Genomic DNA, 16011 nt, shown 5'->3' on the forward strand with positions numbered 1-16011 from the left:
GAGGTGAGGCTAAAACAGAGAAAAGGGCAGCGAGCATGGTGCTGTGCCTTAGCAGACAGCTGAGCATTGCTTGAGGAAAGAGGCTACTGCTAGTGCTGTGCAGAGGCTGCTCTGAAACACTGCAATAGATACAATTGGTCTCGCATTTGTGCGGCCTGAACGTTGGCCCAGCACGGAAAGATTGTTTGCTCTTACAGGCGTGGTGTGACTGACTTTACAAATCACCGATTAAGACTTTGGCTATGATATATCTAATTAAATTGTGCACTCAGTAAAACGCTGGCATATGTAAACGGAACTGACATTTTAGAACAAGGCCAATCAGTGAAATAAGTAATAGACAATCCGCCATCTTTCTAGTTCGTAACAACTCAAAATAAAGTTCTCCCAAAGCAACAGAAAAGCAATGCAAGCGTAAGGAAACTGTACTTGGCTGGTGCTCCTCAGAGAAAATCAGAAGTGTCATATTGGTGCATGAACCAGCTAGGAGGCAGCAAAGAAGAGTGACACTGGCCTCAACCAATGATAAGCAGCAGGGAGCACAGTCCTTTACCAAATACAACAGGTCTTACTCTGTCTAAATGGATATTGTTCCTATTCAATGGCTGGTTGGGGTGAGGTGGTGGGGTAGGGATGGGGACGGTTAGGGCTTGTTCAACTGAAAGAGGTGATAAAGTCAGGTGATAATGTGCCCTTGATCTGGCCCTTGGGTTCATGTGAAGATGCGTGTAATCAACACAAAAAGGGGTACTTTTTATGTCCCTCAAAAATGGTGATAAATAGAATATTGCACTGAGCAGATCTGCATGTATGGCAATGCCATTCTGCTTTTGCAGTGCTTGCTAGACCTAACCGGCTGATGTGTACCCTGTAGGATAGCTCAGCGAGCTATGCTCAAGCTGATGGTATCTGCAGCTCGTAAAATGAAATCCTGTTATGACGACGGCAAAAGTTATGTTGTGAATATCGTATGGCCCTAGATTTTAGCATTCTTGCCATTGAATATAATAAATGGATCACAGGCATAAATGCGTTCAAAAGAAGCTAGTGAGACGTCTTATTTATGCATACTAACAGTATCTGTGGGTCCAAAACTGGATTTTAAGTTCCTAAAGTTAGTGTAATATGGACGACGTTTCACTGGCAGGGCTGAAATATTTTAATGAGTTTAAATCTAGTTTATTTGGTTCATTGAAGAATCATTTAGATAATATAGGGGGGCATGGACATTAAAACACAATAAATATACGTTACTCAACACATTTTCAAAATTAAAGGTTTCTGAAAAGCAGTAGAACTCTGAATTCACTGTTGGTGACCCGTTAACAGGTTCTCTACAGCAACTGGGATAACTTTTTTCACTTCTTGTTTTTTGTTTACAAATATTGTCTTCAGCTGTGTTAGTCCAAAGTGGTCCCATGGAAATAAGATAGGACTAGCAGCAATAATTCAGATATAGACACATTCGTAGGACTAGCAGCAATAATTCAGATATAGACACATTCGTAAAACATCAAAATCAACAATAAAAGCATCCATAAAACAACAATTATCAGCGTGAAATACAAGCAATGTGCACAATTGCAGGACTCATAGCTGGAGTACTTTAAAGTACAGTTCAATACAAGGGCTAAACAAACAATTACTTTAGAGAAAGGTGACGTACCACTAACCATTGCTTTAGTCCTTTAGTGAAAATAAAGATAAAGGTTCCAGGCAAACAACACTGTGTGCTAAGTGTGAACAGTTCTCCAGTGTGTACAGCCAGCTAGGTCGGAGCAAAGAGTTTTCCCCCATAAGTTATGTGCTTGCCAGATAAGTCACTGTACAAAACTGGACTTTACCACTGTCAGTGTGCTGGTGAAGACCGAATACATTCTTATTCTGACCGAAACGGTTTGCGCTAGCACTTCCTTACATCAGCACAGACATGCACACAGGGAAAGGGGACCTTAACCAAAATTTTGCATCTGGAACAAAGGCAAATTTAAGGGTTGCCAGATCGCCGTCACACAGAAAAAGCCCACAAAAGCAACGCACCCAAGCGTAGTCCCTTGAGATTATCTGGATGGGCAGAAAGCATCGGTCCAAATAAAGTTCAAGATTCCCAACCGACTTGAAGCAAAGATTTATCAGACACTAGGCTGATCTGTGAATAGAATTAGGATCAGTCACTTTTACCTCAACCTTAGATTTTACTACTCAAATGTAGCCCTTGTAAGGCAGCTGGTGCCGTATTATACAAGTAGCTCGGGGGCACAACGACGTTTGCACCTGCTTTGCGCACCCCGGGGTACTTTTGCATTACAAAAGGGGCCACAGACGCTTGGGCGGCCCCTTCTGTAATGCTGATTGCGCACTTAAAGTGCCAGCGCTCTTTTCAGAGCCCCATGCAAATGAGGGAATCCCTGTGCCTCCGCGCCAGTTCTGTATTACAGACACAGAGGCAAAGAAGCTCACAAGAGGTGCACTGACAGTCCACCATTTAAAAGGTGACGCACTGTTAGTGCACCCCCTGATGGCAGCCCTCTGGAGGTGTTAAAGGGGGTCCCATGAACCTCTAGGCATCCCCTTGCAGGCGGGTGCAGTCCCTCACTGTCCCTCACTGCACCCGCCCGCAAGGGGAGCTCTATTCCCCCTTCAAAGTGCAGGCACGTTGCCCCCTGCACTGTGAAGACACAGAGCAGCTTCAAGCGGTCGCACCATTTTTCACGTGAATGTGCTGCGCCCAGGGCAGCGCGAGTTCTCAAGCTTACGAGCCTCAGAATGGAATAGTTCCTCACCCTCGATTCAGCTCTCAAAGATGGCGGAGCGTTCCTTCAGGTAATTATAGAAAGCATTCCAGTGCTTTAGACGGGGAAAAATAAGTGCAGGTACTCAATAAAATAGAGGTGTGGCAAGTGGGCGGGGCTTGGGGAGGGAGATAAGGCCAAGATGTGATCATACATTATGACTTGTACTAGTTGCAGCACATATTAAAGCACACGAGAAATGCGTTTGTGTCAATAAAACAGACTAACTCATTACACATAATGAAAGCCATGATGGCCCTTTCACTGGACTGGTCGCTGCGCACCTGATTGACAGTGCCGGGTCTGTCTAGAGATCCTGGCCTGTTAACCCCTTGTGCGCTCATGACGGAACCACGCCGTCATGAGCCACGGGCGGCGTGTGCTCATGACGGCGTGGTTCCGTCATGCTGCGGCCGTTGGCGGCTGCTCCTCCCACGCGGCTCTAATTCCCCGCCTGTGCAGGCGAATTAGAGAGTGGGCGGAGTCGTGACGGAACCACGCCGTCATGAGCACAGCTCGCCCGTGACTCATGGCGGCGTGGTTCCGTCATGAGCATGGCGGCGCCGCGCTCACCCCTCACCCCCCCCAGCGCTGCGGCGGAATTTGCGCCGCAGCGAAGGGGTTAATCACAGCGTGGCACGCACCCTCTCAAATCCCTGCAGTTTGAGGACATTCAAATGGGCGCTGCAACTCTGCAAAAGGCTACTTCACAACTCGGTTCATCCGCCCTGCACTGGAGGAGAAACTTAACATGTGCCCGCCGTGCATCAGGGTACCGGTACTCTCCCTGGCTACAGAGAAGTGCCGGTACTGACGGCAAAAAAATTCGGAAGTGCTGGTACTCCGTACCGGTGAGTACCAGCCCATTTAAAGCACCGATTTTAGCATAAAAATCGAGGCTCCAGTTCGTATGTCCCCCCTATAACGAGGCGGGGTGCAGGGCTCCCACTTCGAACTGCACAATAAACATCCGTGCGGGCAGGCATGGGGTCTGCCCACCCTATGCTGCTGCCAGCTCCTGCGCTGCATTATTGTGGGACATCTGATGAACACATGAACCACATCATGCAAACCTCTGACCTCGAGCGCCTTCTCAAAGTAATGCCCACCCCAGAGCACCCCACAGGCAAGACCTTTATATATACAGACATCGGGCCGCCCGCACTCGCCAAATGTGCTCTTGGGGTAGGATTTCCCCTCAATTTACAACCGACATTTAGCACTATTTTCTTAACGCAAAATGCTGCCTGTTGAACCAAGAAACAGCGCTAAATACAGCAGAACGCAAAGAGCGGCCGCTCACTAGATGTGCTCTCGCAGGAGGATTTTTTCTTCCAAATTTCTCTTAATTGTGCTAGCAGGAGTAATTATCCAATTATCAGTAATTCCCCAGCAAAGAGTAATGCGCGATTACCAAAATTACTCCGGCGTAATCGAAATCCTCCCCAGGCCCAGTTTAAATATATTCATTTTACAGCAGCAACAGAATCTAACATGACCACGACCCTCCCTTTCCCCAAAGCAAAACTTTCTTCTTTCCATAAGATGGTGTGAGTATTTGTATAGCGCTTATTACGCCGCCCGAAGAAGGGAAGCGCTTTGCAGGCGGGTATGATGCTACTCTGTGGTAGCCAGCAACAGGTTCCCTCGGTCTGTCGAGTCAAGACAACCAAATTCGAAACTACAATTCCCATAATGCACGTAACAGCCCAGACCTGCACGCGTTATGCTGTGACGTCGAGACTCTCCATGAGATGTGACTGGGAACTAAAAGTTCTCAGAATGGAAACTGTTCGGGGTCATTTAGTCCACTCCAAGGCCTATAAAGAATATGAGAGAACAAAGCGGGGGGGGGGGGGGGGGCATAGTTTTTTAGTTGTACCTCTAAGGGGGGGGGGGGGTGGAGTGGGCGAGACACATCCTTATCAGTCAGTGCCATGCACCCCCGCGGGTGCCTCCACCGCCTGCGGGATGAGCTTTCACTGAGTTCCGCCTCACTCTGGGTTCAACAACACCGCCCCCATGCGGTGTTAACAGGACCGGAAGGAACCAAGAACAACCCTAGTTACAATCTCCATACTGCAGGGGGACAAGCGGGCGATGATGGGGCGAGTATGGTTGGGGCGCAGCTGGGTCACCACACTCCACCCTGCCCTGGATAGATAGGGTGGCCAGATAGCTCCATTTCATTGGTGCACCGTGGTTTCGTTCCTAGCCTTTGTTTACATATCGGTGCATTCCGGGAGTTGTAGTCTTTGGTCATTTTAAATGGACCAAAAACGTCTCGTAAGTCGCAACAGGGATGCGTAAAAGCGAAATCTAGGAATGGAGAAATGGTGTCCCGGTGACACGAGCCATCCGAGCGCCCAGCTCGGAGGGAAGCCTTTGCCTGCAGCTCACCTGTCTAACGCCAGAGAGCTCAGCGACTCATTGGCTCAACAGAAGGCTTGCTGCCTCTTTTATTGCATTGTAATAAAAACACAGGACAACAAGTTCCACAATCCTAGACAACACGCGCTCCTCATCTGGACACTGGAATCTCCGGAGCGCTGCAGCAGTGCGCGCCGAGCCCTACAGGCTATCATACACAGAAGACATACAGGCGCCTTCGCTCTACAGGGAGCGCCTGTATGCATGGCGAGACGTACAACTTGCACTCACCTTCTCTTGCAGGAGCGCGCGCCGTGCAGTCTCCAGGGGCCCTGGGAGTACCCCCATGAAGTCCAGAGATGGAAATGTGTGTGTACGCGGGTCCTCCGGGTCACTGGCCCTCCCCGAGGTGCGGGGTCCCTCCCGGCGGATTCACTGGGCCACTGGCACTCCGGGGGGTTCCTTGCGGGGATTCCCTCGGTCACTGGCCCTCCAGGGAGTGTGGGGTCCCTCTCGGGGATTCCCTTGCCCTCCAGGGGGTGCGGAGTCGCTCGCGGGGATTCCCTGGGTCACGGCCCTCAAGGGGGCGCAGCAGCCGTCCCGGCGGCTCCCTGGGTCTCTCTCCGTGCTATCACGGCACGGCTGCGCTCTGTGGTTGCGAGTGGCTCTCCTGTGCGGAGTCCGGCCAGTTTATCCCGGCAACGTTTCCGCTCTCTCTCAGGGTGTGGCACGCCCTCCTAAAACAGGGAACCCTGTAGGCGCCGTCTCCCTGGTCTTCGGGAGGAGTCTCTTTCTGTCTCCACCTCTGTGTGTCTCAATTGCCGTCTCCCAATCACCAGCCAGAGGGACATCTGAACTCTCAGGACTGCCCCCCCCCCCCCCGCACTTCACCCGTCCCCGTAGTTTCTACGCTGTCTCCATACTTGTGAATTCTGAGGCCCCGTCCTTCAGTCTCAGAACTTCAATGATGTATACATACATGTGACCTCTCATGCTTAAATTCTACTGTTTTCAGGGCTTCAGTGCTGTCTCAATACCTGTGAACTCTGAGGGTCTCATTCTCCATGTGAGAAGATGTCCTGATATATACTGTCCACTAGTTCTAGTGGGCACCTTGTATCAGTCCAAACAACCCCTTATGGTGATAGGTTAAAGACAACCTTTATTGAAAGCTATCCTAGTGGTAGCTATGGAGAGCAGCCTTCAGGCTAAGTCTTGAAGGAATGTAAAGCAGCTTCTTTTACCAGTCTATAATCTCTTGAAAGGTCAAATGAAAGGACAACCACACCAGGTATATATTTAAAATATATGTATTTAAGGTAAAACACACCCCTCTAGTCTCTTTATGAGACTGGAGTTCGAAGCACTTAAGTTACAAGTTAGTAATCAACAGTAATAGCACAAACACATGTTTGGGCCCTAGGGGCGTACCAAACCATATACCAATAAAGTGGTATAAGAACCACAACTGAACTAGACACAAGGCATAGAGCTTGTAGAATCGCTGGGACCCCAAGGAACCACCCAAGGTAGTGACACAGGGGACCGTGTGCAGTGTGTGAACACAGACGCGGGTTCCCGTTATCTTCTATGGGCAATATCGCGGTTGGAAATTAAAAGATTAGGGACACTTAGAAATGAGTCAGGACCAAACCCTTTTGGACTTAGGAAGTTCTAGGGCAGGGGTCACCAACCGGTCGACCGCGAGCTACCGGTAGCTCGCCGAGACCCTGTGAGTAGCTCGCGCAGAGTGCACCTCAATTTAGTTGCCCATTAGTGTTGTTTGGGCTATTTAGGCTTTTTTCAGTGTCCGTTGCCCGCCCTCACCCAAAGCAGCTGCTCCAACTGGCTTGAGCTTAGCTGGGGCAGGCCGAAGAGGATGATGTTCCTCTCCTGCAGAGTCTCGTGACAGGGCGCGCGCAGAGTCTCGTGACTACGTGTTTACGCGCCCCCTGCCTTTTCCACTGGCACCGCACTGTCCATTGTGCGAGTGCGAAGCTCAAGGAGGCGTGGCAGGGCGGAGCATTGTGGAGCAGTTTGCAGGCCGAAAGAACTGCCGCACCCGCGCGTACAGCCTTGCACCAGACTCGCAGCAGGTAAGCCACAACACTCTTAGTTTAGGTCCCCCAGTAAAAAGTAATTGCAAAAGAGTAAAGTCATACCATGTTCAATGACCCTGCATGGACCGCTCTCATGATGCCCACGGCTGCCCCGTTCCTCTGCTTCTGCTATGTGTGTTGTCGTTGTTACTTTCTCTATCTACGCACCGCTTTTCCTTGCTGGTTTTCAGGTCACGCAAGCAGCAAAGAACTGCCGGGGGGAACAACCTTTACAACGCAACTTTTACAACGCACTACACTTACAACGCATTTTTTACAATGCAAAATCCATTACAACGCACTCCATTACAACGCATGACACTACAACGCATTTTTAAAAACTACCTTTACAACGCATTCCATTACAACGCATACTACCTTTACAACGCATACCATTACAACGCATAATATTACACTACACTATCCAACACTTACCCTACTGTTGCACCCCCTGGAGTTAGAATAGTAATTTTTACCCCTATACTATCCAACACTTACCCTACTGTTGCACCCCCTGGAGTTAGAATAGTAATTTTTACCCCTATACTATCCAACACTTACCCTACTGTTGCACCCCCTGGAGTTAGAATAGTAATTTTTACCCCTATACTATCCAACACTTACCCTACTGTTGCACCCCCTGGAGTTAGAATAGTAATTTTTACCCCTATACTATCCAACACTTACCCTACTGTTGCACCCCCTGGAGTTAGATTAGCAATTTTTACCCCTATACTATCCAACACTTACCCTACTGTTGCACCCCCTGGAGTTAGAATAGTAATTTTTACCCCTATACTATCCAACACTTACCCTACTGTTGCACCCCCTGGAGTTAGAATAGTAATTTTTAACCCTATACTATCCAACACTTACCCTACTGTTGCACCCCCTGGAGTTAGAATAGTAATTTTTACCCCTATACTATCCAACACTTACCCTACTGTTGCACCCCCTGGAGTTAGAATAGAAATTTTTACTCCTATACTATCCAACACTTACCCTACTGTTGCACCCCCTGGAGTTAGAATAGTAATTTTTACCCCTATACTATCCAACACTTACCCTACTGTTGCACCCCCTGGAGTTAGAATAGTAATTTTTACCCCTATACTATCCAACACTTTCCCTACTGTTGCACCCCCTGGAGTTAGAATAGTAATTTTTACCCCTATACTATCCAACACTTACCCTACTGTTGCACCCCCTGGAGTTAGAATAGTAATTTTTACCCCTATACTATCCAACACTTTCCTTACTGTTGCACCCCCTGGAGTTAGAATAGTAATTTTTACCCCTATACTATCTAATACTTACCTTAAATGCAATTTTATATTATGCGTTGTAATGGTATGCGTTGTAAAGGTAGTATGCGTTGTAATGGAATGCGTTGTAAAGGTAGTTTTTAAAAATGCGTTGTAGTGTCATGCGTTGTAATGGAGTGCGTTGTAATGGATTTTGCGTAGTAAAAAATGCGTTGTCAGTGCATGCGTTGTAAAAGTGTGCGTTGTAACGACATACATCCACTGCCGGGGTCCACGCGTGCCTTTTTCCTCGTTGCACCGCGCTGTATATCTACGCAGATCCCTAAGTTGTCCGAGTCGCTTTTTAGTGCAGACTCGAAGGTGCAAGTGTCTGAGGTAGGGGTGTGTTAACTCTGATTAGGCACCACTTGCAGCTGGCCATCTATGATCTTCGCCAGGGCTTCCCCCTTGCACAACACTTTCTCTACTAAGGCCTCACAGTAGTTTAATTAATAATTCTCCGCACTTTCGCTCACAATGACTTATCATCCCAGCCCCCTCTCGACACCCCTATATAGCGTCTGCGGCTTCTTTATGTTGGTAAAGTAAACCAATGCTAACCTAGGCCGTCCCCAAATTTGAAGACAGATCAGAATGATGGTGAGACAGGATAGTTGACTTCCGCTTTCGAGCTCATCTTCCACCTTATAACAGAGGGCAGCACCCTCTCTACTACAAACACAACGTCCAACAATCTGAAGAAAAGGAAGGTAGTCTGCACTGAATAAAACGGCCTGTGTTCTTTACTGATTGCACATCTGTATTAACTTTATTTTGTCCATTTTTTGCTTTTATACTAGCTGAAATTGTGGACGATGGACTAAGCCTCCTTTCATCACAGTGTCTCTTCTTTACACTGATGTGATTCCTTGCTAATAATGAAAGTGAAAGTTGTGTGGAGAATATTCTGGAAGAGGAGGACTAATTCTCCTCTGGTAACACCAAAAAGAGCTATGATCGCTGGGATTAATACAAAGTTTGTCTTGCATGGAGGGATAAAGACAGAAGGGGAACTCCTGAATGGGCGATTTGTTCTTATGCGGTCAGGTCAGAAACTGACCAAGCTCTTCGTCTCTCACCCTGGCATGTCAGGGCTCAGTCCGACTAGGCCAGTAAAAGAGGAAAAGTCAGAGCGAGAATGAAAAAAATGTAGAAAAGAGAGAGAGGGAAATCAAAGAGAAGCGAATGAGAGAAAGACGTAGGAAAGTGGAGGAGAAAAGAGAGCGAAGGAGAAACCCAGAAGTGAGAGGATGGAAACCAAGGCGAGAGGCGGGAAGGACAGCCCTGCAGTGAGTCGGTGATACCGCTGGAGTCTGCTGGCTGAGGCGGGCGGAGGCTTCACACCAGGAAGGCTCATTGAGCAGCTGAGGGGACAGGTGGGCACAGACACAGCTGCCAGATGCCCGCGCATGGTCAGTGACTGGCTACTGCCCTCCCCCTATGACCTCACCACCCCCGGACACAGAACATAGACGTGGTATCTTTGGAAGGCGGGAGGTCGCAAGACCCCCCGGCCGTATTTATTAAGTTAAAAAACAATACATTTTTTAATTTGCATAATAAACAGTTATACAAAAATCAGCAGGACATTAGATACATTATTGTCAACAGGTGTGAGTGACTATCCTTAACAAAGACTCTAATACAGATTGTTTCCTAACCGAGTCTAACATCCTCCTCTGCATTTTTGTATACTAACATTTCTGGGCCATATGGCAAGGTCGCTAACCGGTGTCAGGTCCTACTAGCTGCGCCTCCCCTACAGGTGTGCGCATGCGCAGCCGGGCCCGGTAATTACCCGGTCCACGCCGTGAACTTCATTTACCCACTAAAGGAGGGCCCTTACTCTGCGCCATCCGGTGACGTCATGAGTATGCGCGCGCGGGGTGGCTACCAGCCTAAGGAAAGCGTGACTCCCCAACCCGCGCCCCTTTGAAGCACCAGTTACCTTGCCCCTGAAGTTCTAGGAGGGGCCAATGGCCCCTCCCCCTGGGCGGGCACCTCCGTAGGATGATGCCCGCCCCCTCAGACCTTCAAATAGTTGCTCACCGGTCATGACCTTACCGCATGCCCCATACCTAATAAATACGACGACCTATGGGAGAAAATTCTAAAGGACAACTACTCTGACTAAAATCACACATCATGTATAACACCATAAAGCTACAAGGGAAAGAAAGGCCTAAACACGACTGCACCAATTACACATAATACAGTATCATTCACTACCTTGGGAGAAAAAGGCCTACGAGAAAGCATAATCAAGAACATAACTTCACAATACAATATTGATCACTACAATGGGAGAAAAAGTCCTAAAAGAAAACCTCATCAGAAATTAACATTTCAGAACAGTTTACCGCGCCCAATGTCCGCTAGTCGGACTAGTAACGCATCAACCACGTACTCCAGGGATGGTGGGTGGGGAAAAAATTGAAGCCCCGAACGCCGGGGCACGTCCGTTGTGGGGGAGCGTCCAGGCAACAAGGGGGTCACCTGGGCGCTCCCCGCCTCTTTATCCCACAGTGGCCCGCCCCCCTCCCCTCCGACCCGGATGTCGATTAACGACATCCGGGTCACGGTGGCAGCCAATCGGTGGCAGGGCGCGCCCCAGTGGACACGCCCCACCACCGAGAAGTCCGGGGGAGGTCGCCGCACCGCCATGCAGGCGGGGGGGCCAAGAGCCCCCCCTTTCCATTTGCGGCGGCTGGTCCTGTCTGCCTTCAGTCGGCCCTCGGGGTAATCCACCCTTAAAATATGTTGGATAGCAAAACTGTTCCCTAAGTAGTCATGAGGCGTATTTACTAATCAAAATCCAGTCCTGTACCTTTATGACAAAATTTAAAATTCCCAATCCATTGTAAAATGGTTTACATTTAATTTCCTTTCAGCACAATCCCTTTGCCTGCTGCCCTGAAGGCGTCGGTAAAAGGCAAAATAGAAATCCCGTGTCTTCCCATTCTTCTATCCCAGGCCTGTTCTCCAGTCCAAACACATGGGTGAAGTTGTTGCAGCAGTAGATTCTGGGGCTGCTCCACCCCTGGTGGCGTTATAGCAGCGTTTTTACTTTTACCCAGTCGAGGGGCTTGTAAGGCACGTGTGTCCATCCGCTCTCTATGAAGAATGCCCTTATCTGAAAGAAGGTGGGGGGGTCTTGCTGAGTAACATTGAGTGGTGCAGGACTTCCTTCCCCATGCAGCCCTCTCGCTGCCAGCTGAAGTGCAGCCTTCTAGAATCCAGTCTCTGTTGACAGATAACCAGAGCACTGGGACCACATTCCGGTGGCAGCTGGGGTGCTCCTTCGTGTTGCAAGCAGGTGGCCGAGCTCTTTTGCGGTGTCAGCAGCACACACAGTTTTAGGGTACTCAGTGGTGCAGTGAACAGGTGATTCAATTATGTCTTTGCACCCAAATTCATCTCAAGAGTTTATTGTGGGCCACCATTGCCACCCTGAAACCTTGTTCGGCCCCTCAGCCACACCACACTTGACTGCTTCAATTTCACTGGGGGAGCAATAGATACCCGCTGGCCCTGGTCACAGTGTACTCCTCCTCACCATCCCCCCTGTCCTCCACAATTCCACCCCACATTGGCAAAGGGCGCACTGAGTCCAGACTCCAATCCAGACACACCCACCCCCAGGCACCAGAAACTGTTCAGTACAGGGCCATCACGCCACCTGGGACTGCCCCTGCTCTACCTCCTCACACAGCTCACAGTCCTTAGCTTCGTCACCACTCGGCCCTCACTGGCCACCGTGCGCTCTTCAGGGACACAGGCAGCTCTGGCTTCCCAGCTCCGGCGTCTCCACAGTGAGGCCTTGACTGCTCCATGGTGTCGTGTGGCCACTCGGGATGTTATATATTGGTTGTTTTTGGGGCTGTTTGTGGGACGATTTTATTGGTTGGTGGTCTGTGCCAATGCTTGTCTGTGGATTTTTGGCTATTTGTGTGCCGATTTTATTGGCTGGTGGGCTGTTTTGTGTTGTTAATTTTTCGGATAGTACCAAACATTGACTGCTGCAATCACAAATAGCCTAGTCTCCCATACCTTGAAAAACACCTCCTGTATACAACATGTCTAAGTTTAAGACTTATTTTGCAAATGTGGGCCACTTTTTTTTACCTATTTGATTTGCCTGCCCTATATTAACAACATAACATAACAGGTCTATTTGTAAAGCGCACGATTACCCGAAGGTTTCCTGGCACTGAATAACAGATGTTTATTGTTACCCAACTCAATTGTACTCATTTTATCGACCTCAAATGGATGAAAGGCTGAGTGGACCCGCTGGGATTTAATCCTGTGACCATGAGGTCGGACACAGGCCCCTGCAGTGGCGGCTTTAGTGCACTGAGCCACCAGACCTGGCTTATGGGGCTACTTCTAATTTGGTGCCAGGGCCTCTTTCCTGTTCCATTCCGACAAGCATTGGCCTCCGCTTGCACGGCTTGTGCTTTTGTTGTGTCACTGTTGTGGCTTGTGCTTTAGTTGTTTGTCTCACTGTTGTTGCAGTGAATGCACTGCATTTAAATTTTAACATAATATGACGCATTCCTATTCTTTCCCTGCACTGGCACACAAACTGCTGCCCCCTAGTGCCAACACAGGCACCCCTGTGCCATGGTGCAAGGGTGCCTGTGTTGCAGACAGATTTGTTTTTACACAGGAAGGGGCACCCATGCTCCACTCACGGAACGCCTCGCTGGGGTAGAGTAACTCAGCACATCGATTTGCACTGCCTTGCCTCCCTATCTATGAGGCCATTAAAGGCCACACAGGGTGGCTTTGTGTAGCCTCATAGATTTTGTACAGTGCACCTTCAACGTATGCATTTCATGGTGCTGTCATGTGTGATGATATAGAAAGGGGAGGCATTGTGTTGCAGTATTATTAGCATAGGTAGGGCACACGTACTCAACATTTGTACTCTTGCTTACAGCCTTAACAGCTAATCATGGACATGGATGAAGAGCCAGGTCCCTCCAAAAGGGCAAAGAGCCAGACTTACTACTTCCATCAAGAGTGGGAGAACAAATTGTTATTTACACAAATTAAAGACAACTGTGTATGTTTAATCTGTGGAGCAAAAGTTGCAGTGGGAAAAAAGGGCAATGTTGAGAGGCATTTTTCAACCAAGCACATGCATTTTGAGAGGAAGTTCCCTAAAGGAAGCTGCCTGAGGTCACAAAAAGTAAACAAACTGAAATCTGCATTGCAGACACAGCAATCTTTTTTTACGAAGCCCACGAAGAAAGCCACTGCGGCTACTGAAGCATCCCTTGTAGTTACTCATCACTTGATTAAGCACAAAGCGACATTTTCAGATGGAGCCGTTGTGAAGGAAGCAATGCTTCTAATGGCCAACTCCTTATTCAAATACTTTAAAAATAGCCCTGAAATGATGTCTGCCATTTCAGATGTGCAGTTAGGGTCAAACACTATGGCAGCAAGGGTATGTGCATTATCGACCAACATGATGGAGCAGTTAGAGCGCGATTTAAAGACAAGCAAATATTTTTCTCTTCAATGTGATGAATCTGTTGATGCAAGCGATATTGCACAGTTGGCAATGTTCGGTAGAATGTTTTTTGAAGATTTTACTGATAAAGAGGATTTTTTAACTTTGTTGCCTTTGAAAACCACAACCAGAGGATCTGACATTCACAATGAGGTGAAAAATTATTTTTTGAAACAAAATGTCCCATTGAAAAAGATAGTGGCGATAACCACTGATGGTGCACCCGCACTGATAGGGCGTCATTCTGGCTTCATTGCCAATTGTAAAGCAGATCCAGATTTCCCTCCGTTATTGAACTACCATTGCATTATACATCGACAGGCAATATGCGCCAAGGTAATGGGGTTTGATCATGTCATGACTCCTGTTGTTAAAATGATTAATTCAATTCGTGCAAAGGCCAAGCAGCACCAAACCTTCAAATTGTTCCTTGAAGAACCATCAGCCGAGTATGGTGACCTTTTACTGCAAACTCAAATCCGATGGCTTAGCAGGGGAAAAATACTGCAAAGATTCCTTTCGCTATTGCCAGAAGTCAAAGCGTTAATGGAGTCTAGAAATGAAGATACCACACTGTTATCAAACACTCAATGGTTGCTCGATTTAGCTTTTTTGACAGATCTGACAGAAAAATGAAATGTATTGAACTACGAGTTGCAAGGCAAAAACAAGACAATAACCAACATGGTAAGTTCTGTGAAAAGTTTCAAATCAAAACTTAACCTTTTGATACAGCATGTGCAGAAAAGAAAGATGCAGCACTTTCCCTCTGTGCTCCAAATCCTTTCAGAAAACAAAGCTGAGGCTGAGGTCCTGGACATAGAAAAACACAGCAGCCTCCTCATGAGGCTTAATCCAGAGTTCAGTCACAGATTTAGTGATTTTGAGCGACTGGAGCCCTGTGTGATGTTCACTTCAAACCCCTTCATGGAAGTGGATGTTAGTGACATTTCGGAGAAAATGAGTGCGCTTTTGAACCTGGACTCTGCCACAATGGAAATGGAGATTGTCACACTTCAAAATGACATTGAATTGAAATCAAGGAAATCTGACATTAATTTCTGGAGTCTTGTGGATGCTGAAAAGTTTCAGAACATCCACACAGCTGCATTGAAACTTTTTTCCCTATTTGGCTCTACCTATCTTTGTGAATCAGCATTTTCAGATATGAACTTCATAAAATCTAAGTTTCGCACACGTCTGACTGACGAACATTTAAACGACTCCATAAGAGTTGCCCTCAGGGCCGGCTTTAGGGCGGTGCGACCGGTGCCACCGCACCGGGTGCTGGCTTCCTGGGGGCGCCGTGCTTGAACGTTTATTACGCTTTTGAAGCACCTGCTGCAGCGTTTCTTTCCGCCGGCAATTACCAGGCCTCACATAAATGTCAAGATAACTCGTGTGATTAATTATCTTCCTGGAGATAGATCAGCATTTTGTATAGTTGAGGTTGTGACTTATGTGAAGTTAGTACAGAGGGTTAATATGCCTGCTGCAAAGAACGTGTACCAAGTAGATTACAGAGTGCGTATGATGTAAACAGATCAGCAGGTTACTGCTTTCAAAAGAGACATCCTTTTGTTACTTGCAATTTATAACTTAAAGTCCTAATATACAATAGTGAGCTATTAACTTTCATCCTAGAACTGCATACACACTGCAAAGTATTCATTATTAGAACATTGATTAATGTTGCAAGAAGGGTTAATTTGGCTAGAAATCGATTCTTATTATTAAAGAAAACTCCCAACTATGCTGTTTCTTTTTCGACTCCGAGTTTGTGCTTCTCCACACCAAGCACTCTTAAACTATACTGCCTACCAGTATGGATGACATGTGACTCCTACACTTTTAGTCCTTTGGCTTATGTAACATTTCCTATACACTTATTTACACATGTATGATTGATTGAGTGTAATGTG

General features: G+C 47.6%; 2 protein-coding genes across 2 annotated transcripts in view; one reads left to right on the top strand and one right to left on the bottom strand.

Annotated features, from left to right (window-relative positions):
- Positions 1–5994, bottom strand: part of LOC146782899 (UDP-GlcNAc:betaGal beta-1,3-N-acetylglucosaminyltransferase 9-like) — a 242393-nt gene extending 236399 nt beyond the window's left edge. The window contains exon 1 of the mRNA XM_085637421.1: positions 5454–5994. The gene's annotated coding sequence lies outside the window, so the exon portion shown is untranslated. The remainder of the gene's footprint in view (positions 1–5453) is intronic.
- Positions 5995–13525: 7531 nt separating this feature from the next.
- On the top strand, positions 13526–14725 carry LOC146782901 (general transcription factor II-I repeat domain-containing protein 2-like). The gene has a single exon (XM_085637259.1). The coding sequence runs from the start codon at positions 13526–13528 to the stop codon at positions 14723–14725; it is 1200 nt and encodes a 399-aa protein (XP_085493385.1).
- Positions 14726–16011: the final 1286 nt, after the last annotated feature.

This window comes from Triturus cristatus, chromosome 12 (assembly GCF_964204655.1).
Source record: "Triturus cristatus chromosome 12, aTriCri1.1, whole genome shotgun sequence".
Taxonomy (NCBI): domain Eukaryota; kingdom Metazoa; phylum Chordata; class Amphibia; order Caudata; family Salamandridae; genus Triturus; species Triturus cristatus.